Source organism: Nuphar pumila, unplaced genomic scaffold (genome assembly GCF_984573655.1).
Source record: "Nuphar pumila unplaced genomic scaffold, dmNupPumi1.hap1.1 HAP1_SCAFFOLD_615, whole genome shotgun sequence".
Lineage (NCBI taxonomy): Eukaryota > Viridiplantae > Streptophyta > Magnoliopsida > Nymphaeales > Nymphaeaceae > Nuphar > Nuphar pumila.
In genome coordinates, this window is record NW_028323419.1 from 9,720 (window position 1) to 18,141 (window position 8,422).

At 54.7% G+C, this 8,422-nt stretch overlaps 1 protein-coding gene across 1 annotated transcript; it reads left to right on the forward strand.

The window, feature by feature from the left end:
* The first annotated feature begins 948 nt into the window (after positions 1–948).
* Positions 949–2,444, forward strand: LOC149809989 (centriole proteome protein 16-like). The gene is made up of 2 exons (XM_089994493.1): positions 949–1,401; positions 2,094–2,444. Exons 1-2 carry the CDS (start codon positions 949–951, stop codon positions 2,442–2,444), a joined length of 804 nt encoding a protein of 267 aa, XP_089850619.1.
* The last annotated feature ends 5,978 nt before the right edge of the window (positions 2,445–8,422 follow it).

Sequence of the window (8,422 nt, forward strand, 5' to 3'; positions counted from 1 at the left end):
AACTTTCTAGATAGAGAACGTGATGTGGCCGAGTGTTGTCTAGACTACGGGAAAGTAAAGTTGAACTCCTTTGATTAATAGAACATGCGCAAATCGTTCAAGATGTGCAGATACTTGCGGAAGCTCGCCATGCATTGTGGCGGCCGACTTGGAGTAGCCAAAGGCTGCAGACTAAGTAGGCAAATCATGTTGCCCTGTACCGCTCTGCTTTGCCTGTTTGCACGTCTCTTGACGCACGACAACACCAGGGCTGTGCTGCAGATTGAATTAGACGGAGCCATCATGTCGGCAACCCTGAGCGACGATCTCTCGGAAGGGGTGGTCTCGACCGCAGCCGCAACTATGTGGCACGTGGACTTGATGCAGAGCGCGAGAGTCCCACTGCTCTCCGGTCACGCAAGAGTGTGACCTCGCTGGTTTCCTCTCCCAGTGACGCGTCGCTCGTTGCTTCGACGTGCTTGGATGGGCTGCTGCGTGTTTGGCAGATGAACAAAGCGGATGTACGCGCTCGCCTCGTGACTTACCATCCCATGACTCGTGCTTCTCGTTAACACCCATGCCGTAATCCACTTGGAGCTGCCAGCTTTCTGTGTGGATGCTGTATCGTCTGTCCCCAGAACGCATCATCATCATCGCTCCACATGTACGCACATCGTGCTCGCCTGCAGCTCTATTTCCTTTCGATTACTTGTCTTTGACGCTGTCATTTTGACTAGGCGATGATTTCTGGAGGAAAGGGAGCAATGACAGGAGGACACATGTGTCTGCTGGGTCACACGCCCATCACTCTGATGAACTTGTCGTGGCAGAATATTCAGCAACCTCTCCCACATGCGCTTTCTACTAGGCAACACGCTCTGGGATGCTGATGCCAACGAAATGATTAAAACTCCCCTTGCTACCAATGCCTTGAAGTGCCGAACTTGATTGAGAGCCGAGCTGCAGGCAATGCCGCTGATGGAGTTTGAGTCCCCGGCCGCCTGCTGTGCCGCCGCCTTTGACAGCGAGGGGCGCTTTGTGGCAGCCGGCTACACCGATGGCTCCCTCCGCCTCTTCGACCTCGAGAGCGTCCTCATTCGGTGGACCATCATGCGGCACTCTTCACCCGTCGTGGCCGTCGCTGTCAGTGCCGCTGGCGACGCACTCGTGACGGCCTCCCGTGACGGCGCACTGGCCATCACCGACGCCATCTCCGCCGACCTCTCGATGCACACCAATGAGCTCGTGGGATGCCTCGGGGGGGGCGCTCTCGACTGTGCGGCGGTGTCGCCTGTCGACGCTTCCCTGACGGCTGCTGCGTGGGAGGGGGGGCTTGTTGTGTTTGCCACTCCCTGGAAAGAAAGCCTCGTCCGAGTGATCGCCCGCTATGAGTCCCCCCTCCCCGTAGGCGCTTATGACGAGGTGAGGATCAAACATATGCTTCATAGCTCGCACTTGATCGTGTCAAATGCAACTCATGGCGTAAGGCCCCATAAATTAAGCGCATCGTCCAGCCCAAGGTGCCATGCTGATAGCAGGACTATGTTGTGCAAATGCGCATCCGCTGCGGATGCTGATGCTGTTATGAAAGTGTGTGCTTGGTGCTTTCGACCTTGCCTGCTCTTACCTATGTGATGTCATGATGATGAGAATTCTTCACTCCACCGCATTCACATGGACCGCATGATGATGATGTAATTTTTTTTTTCCGAATGTGCTGTCGTTGTTTCTTGTTGTCTTTTTCTTGCCATTATCTATGTGATGTAATGATGTAATTTTTTATAACACTACCGCGTCCACGTGGAGATTGGCAACTCCAAGAACTACTCGGGAATCAGTGCTACCATTACTTTCAGCTGAGGCAAGTGTACATGGACCAGCCTGACTTACCATATCCTGACCTGACATGTCTTCTTCATCGTCTTGTACCCTGCAAGAATTGCCCAATTGTGAAGGATGTGCCGTGCTTGCTTGGATTTCACAACCATCAGCGATGAGCGCATTGCCGAGAGGGAGACCACGATGCAACCCCGTTGTTCCCCCTCTCAGTCATGCGCTTGCTGCATTTTTGCCCTTACGTGCTAGCCAAAGGTAATGGGAGGCCTGCGGTGCAGGAGGGCCGAGCGATCGCTCACTTTCTCCCGTCAGCGCCAAACATCATCGTCTACTCATGCGGAAGGCTGCAAGGCCGCATCATCTTCTTTGACTACCGTACCTCGACTGTCACGTGCTCGCTTGAGCTCCCACAATCCATTTGCAGCCTGGCCGTCAGCCTTGACGGCCAAATGCTCGCGGCTGGTGGCTCTGGCGCCAGCTTGTACTTGATTGATGCTCGCTCCGCATCATGGAGCGAGCTCATTGGGCACTTGCATGCTGTTCAGAGCGTAGCGTTTACGAAAGACAGCTGCCGCCTCATGTCTGCTGGCGCTGCTACTGTCTTGCAGTGGGATGTGGCGCAGACGTGACTGCCGTTGAATGTACCTTCCGTTTGCCGCGCACCAATTGTGCATGTTCCGCTTGACTGCGCTCTTGGCTGGTTGAAGCTTTCATGAGATGTAGGACAACTGCCACAGCACTTGCCTGAGTCGCATGCTTGTGGCATTTTTTGGGAATAGGTCATAGTGCGTACATCTGCGTTGACACGTTGTCATGAGAGCAAGTCCAACGACATGTCCCGGTGTTGAAAGTATCCACCATGGGTATGCTTGACAGCTGCCCTATGCTATGTGTGGCATGCCACATCGAAAGTGTCTTGGTCTTGGTGAGGTGCATAACAAGCACACTTGTGTGCCAAACCCCCTGGTTGTTGCATGTTCAAGGACACGCCCTGGCTTACTGGGATATGCAACGACCAAGAGCAGTCCCTAATGATTGGATTTTGGTCATGTGTGCCCTGGACAGTCCTCTGTCTCAGTAATCTGCACGTCCGACATCAAGAAATGAATGCGCCAGCCCAAAGAAGGCAGCGTATCGTAACAATGCCGACAACCGGGCGAGATTTTGGGGAGCGTGATGTTCCATGTGCCCACGTGTTCCTTGGCGTGCCACGCCAGTCACCCCGTTTCAGGACATCGTTTCATAGCAAGAACATGACATCATGGCAAGCCTGGATGTAATACAGTCAATACGGCCTGCTATGAACAGAGGCCATAATGACGGAATGTCCACAAAATCATGAGATGATTACAGTCGCGTGCACAGCATAAATGTGGGTAAATCGTGTTTTACAGTGTTTACTGGTACATGCTACTGCACCGCCCCGCCCCTGATAGCTTGGACCACTTGTTTTATTTTAGTTGCTGGTGATATTGATTTATATTCTTGCAACTCGCATCCACATGGACATTGGCAGCTCCAACAACTTGCTTAGGAATTTGGTCATTAGGTTTTCCCGCTTCCTTCTTTGAAGCTCCAAAGTTTGACGGGGGCCCTCAATGTTATTGATAACATTGCTAGCCTTCGAGTACTTTACACTCTGCTATGCTCGGTGCATGAGCTTCCCCGTGCCGCTTGCCTCCCATGCCAAGTGGCACCGGTTACAAATGGAGACGACTTGTGTCAATGATGTACACCAAAGACGCCTGCTTCTGCTCTCCTCCAGCATGTTCTGATACAACATGGCAAGGCGGTTGTGATGTTTGCTCTCAACACGTTCTCACTCGAGGCACTCGGTGCAACAAGGCACCAACGTACATGTTCAGACTGATCTGGGAAAGGGTTGAATCATACCTCCACAAGTCAACGCTATTCAAGTTCACATGTAGACAATGTCATAGCCATAGGAAATAGTCCCCACGATCCAGACAGGAACTGGGCACCGAGGCGAGCTTGCATGAGAAAGATGAGCAGAACCACAACAACCGACACGAAGGGGGCCCAAATTTTTAACGTCCACGGGGCGCTTGCATAAAAATGCAGTACCACGAGGCCCTCCCATAGACTGTATGCCACTGAGAGTAGTTACAGTTATCCTTGTTGGAGCCAGCGAGGGACACAAGATGGCACGACGTGCCACAGCAACCAAGCCAACCACAGCCGCAGTCAGACTGAGCACACAAGTGCCAGCAACAACCCACACGTTGATTGTGCCCTCGTAAGGCCGCTCACGCCGGCGGCCACGTCACGCTTTGCCTGCGAAGCAGAGTCGCTGGATGCATCAGGAATGGCAGCGGAAACCGTGAATTTGCGGAGCGAGCCAGTCTTCAAGCTGGTTTTGAACTTGGAGGGCGCGGCACGGCCGCTTTTCACGAGCACCCGTTCGAATAAATGCCTTCATGCGCATAGTCATCTGGACGCAAGACGCGATGTGCAAATACACGATACGCCACGGGGTGAGCAAGGTTGGCAGCATGCACAGCTATGGGAGAGGATGACCAGCATTTGCGAGATCCAAAGGTCCCTGGACAGGACATACGGGCACATGCCGGTCAAGAGGCAAATCAGGGGCTGCGCGACGCCGATGGGCTCGGTGAAGAAATGGACCAAGTGTTTAGATCAAGGCCGGAGGCGTAGATCAGCTTGCAGTATCTGCTCATGTGCGGGGATGACTTCCAAAAGAACAAATCTCTGTCAAGTACGAAGAGATGCGAGGCTTTTGCCCACCGGCGGCGCTGCTTCAATAAACTCTCTTGGCGGATGCGGAACCTGCGCAATGCACATGTGGTTGGAACCGTAATCAGTGCACGAGCATTCATTGGCAGTGACACAGAAAGTACTGCAGCGCAGCCGACCTTCATTTCGTCAGTTTCCAACTTTCTGCAGCACTCGCAAAGTAGCCAACAGTGCAGGAGCTGTTCTTAGGCTAGACCTGTAGTGAATGGTGAAAGAAAAGAGAAGAGACGTGGGAATTTCCCTACCTTTCAAGTGAGACAAACAATCAGAGCCTTGTTGGTCTTTCCGATCAAGAATTTGCGGCGATACGCCTTGTTTTCATCCGCAGCAAAGCACTCCCAAGCCAATAGTGTGACTTCAGGGAGCAAGTAGCTTCGAGCGGATGACCGACCACAAGTGGGGTGGATCCGCTTCTGAACATCGCCATGTGCGGGACGAGCTAATATTGGTAGGCGCGGGGACAGCCCCAAAAAAGGACCCTCACCGATGCTCAGCGTGATCGTACTTTGTGGCAATTGAAAGAATTGTGACTGAAGAGCAAGTGTCTGAGCTTCCCTTGGAACGCATCATGGGGGGGGAATCAAGTGTGACGTCGCAGGAGTTGAAAAGAGCAAGAGCGCTGACGTAGCAGGCTCCACGCGCTCCATGAATAGATGCACCTCCCAAGCCTCACAAGCATCATGACGTTGTTCCTTGAGGTTCGTGTTGATAAGAGCAATCTCAAGGGAGCGATGTTGCGTAACAAATCCATGGGGCGTGGTTGGGGGTCACGTGCACAAGAAGGGGAAGCACGCGAGACAAGGCAGAGCTCAGAAAATCAACGTAGAAAGCAGGCGATGGTGTCAAGATGTGAATACAGCACGGTACCATGGGCATACCTCACCCCAGGCGAGCTCCTCCGTAAGGTACGTCGACTTGTAGCCAAGCAAGTGAAGGCGCGTTCCGAGATCTGCGTCCTCGGGCAACAAGAGTCTCTGTGAAGACCTGCAAGCCCTCCTGGACAAAGGTTTGTGCATGCTTTACTGGCAGGTAGTGCTGGCACGCGTGAAAGGGCGAGCCTTAGCCATGAAGTAGGTGCCAGTCAGGTAAGTCATTCCCAAGCCGTACACAAGCGGGAGGAACCCAAACATGAAGGCTTGGTTGGCGTTACCCAGGCCATCAGATTCCTGATGGGCTGGATAACGACGTTGGTGTTGTATATGCCGTTTACATACAGAATCAGACAAGTAGTGTAGCAAACGTGCTGCTTATATACTGTAGACGTATCCAATGAAAGTCCTAGAAGCGTGTATCTCGTAAGCATGTCTACGTTCACGTGATCCAAGGAACTCACCATGCGCACGTTCTATGCTTGGGCTAATCCACTATTAGCTAAGCTTCCTCACGTAAGACGTCATACAATTTGTCACTGACTGACCAATATACACTGAATCTTAACACTCCCCTTCAGGCAGTTGCAAAGTGTGAACTTATTGTCCAATGCCCATGCCCTTGAGGCATCGAGCAAACTTGGCCTCTGTAAGGGACTTGGTTAGAGCATCGGCGACATTGTCCTCAGAGCTACAGTACACAAATGCAAGCTCCTTGCGCATGACTCGCTCGCGGGCGAAGTGATGCATAATATCGATGTGCTTGGTCCGAGCGTGGGCGATGGGGTCCTTCAGCAGGCTCAGAGCTGCTTGATTGTCGCATGACACCTTGATGGGCCCAGGCATACCAGCCTCTAAGTCCTTCAGCAGTTTCTTGATCCACAAGCCTTCTCGTCCCGCGGCGGCTGCAGCCATATACTCAGCCTCTGTCGTCGACGCAGCGATGGTTGGCTGTGAGCGGCTCCCCCAGCTGATGGCTCCCCTGTTGAGATTGAAGATGAAGGCAGTGGTCGATCGGCGAGCGTCCAAGTCTCCCCCGTAGTCGGCATCACAGTACCCCTTCTGATCGCCAGCGGGACCGAAGGTGATGCCCACCTTGACAGTGCCGCGCAGATAGCGCAGGACGCCCTTGGCTGTGATCCAGTGCTGCTCCGTCGGTGAGGCTATGTAGCGAGCCAAAGAGTTGACCGCGAACGCGATGTCCGGTCGAGTGCAGCAGGCAAGGTAGAGCAGCGAGCCCACAAGAGCGCTGTAAGGATACAGCTCTGTATCCAGCGGATCGCCCTCAGCCGTGAGACGTGTGCCGGTGGCAATCGGCGTGCGACGCGGCTTGGCGTCGGACATGCTGAACTTTTCCAGCATGATGAGAGTGAGCTGCTCCTGCATCAAGGTGATGGTGCGTGCGGCACGGTCACGGGCGATATGCATGCCGAGGAAGTAGGTCACCGCACCGAGGTTCCGCACTGTGAAGAGTCCCTTGATGGCCTCGTACACACTGTTTGCAAGATCTCCCCTCGCAGCGATCAGCATGTCGTCGACGTAGACGAGCAGATAGATAGCGTCCACACCTGATCCTTTCACGAACAGGCTGGGATCGGCCTGTGTCTGGCGGAAGCCCAAAGCTGCCAGCTCCTTGCGGAAGCGCAGGTTCCATGCTCGAGGAGCCTGGCGTAGACCGTAGAGTGCACGCTGAAGATGACACACCAGACCAGCTCCCTGCTCGTAGGTCGGCGGCTGCTGCATGTATATGTCCTCCTCCAGCTCGCCGTTGAGAAACGCGAGCTTGACATCCAGCTGCATGAGCTCGAGGTCCTTGGCTGCAACGACTGAGAGTAGCGCACGTAGGGTGGCGTGCTTGCTGACAGGAGCAAAGACCTCGTTGAAGTCGATGCCTTCCTTCTGCGCATACCCTTTTGCGACCAGACGCGCCTTGTAGCGCTCGATGTTGCCATCGCCGTCGCGCTTCAGCTTGTACGTCCACCTGCATGGTAAAGCTTTGACGCCTGGAGGCAGCGGCACCAGCTTGCATGCGAGCTCCTCGTCCATGGCCTTCCGCCACAGAGGTGCATCGGGACCTGAGAGTGCGTCGTGGTGCGTGTTCGGATCCTCCTTGAAGCTGACTGTCTTGGCGATGAGACCTGGCTCGTAGACATCTGGAGGCCGACGGTTACGTACTGGATAGCGAGGCTCGGTGGCTGCTGGAGCATCCTCCTCGCTGTCGGAGTCTTCGTCATCAGCATCCATCACGCCGCTGGCATTTCGTACTCCTCATCATCGTCATCATTATCCTGCAGCAGATCTGCAGAGGCGACGATGGGCTGTGCTGCGCCAGATGCTGGAGGCGCTGCAAGAATCTCGGGGACTGGAGAGTCTGGAGCGCTTTCCTCCTCCTCCTCCTCCTCCTCTGGCGACAGCAGCCCGACATCAGTCGACCGCAATGCAGGAGGCAGGGGCAGCGCGACAGGCGCTGGATCCTGTCCCACACCGACGACAGCCTCGTCAAACATCACATCGCGCGAACGATCACACGAGATGGGGGCAACAGGATACGATAAGCCTTAGAGTGAGGCTCATACCCAACGAGAATCCCCTTGCGGGACTTTGAGTCCAATTTCCTGCGCAGCTGATCTGGAGTGTGAGCGTAGGCGGTAGCGCCGAAGATGCGGAGGTGAGAGAGGTCCGGCACGGTGCGCTTGAATGAGTGCCACGGGGTGCCAAGTGGAGCGCCAGCTGCGTACGTGAGATTGCGGAGCAGGTTGGCAGTGTTGATGGCCTCTCCCCACCAGCAAAGCGGCAGCTTGCTCTCATGCAGCATGGCGCGAGCCTTCTCCACAAGCGCTCGGTTGAGGCGCTCGGCGGCTCCATTCTGCTGCGGGGCGTAGGGCGCAGTCGTTTCCAGCACGATGCCCTTGCGAGCGCAGTATTCCACCAGCTGCTGGCCGGTGAATTCCCCTCCGCGGTCA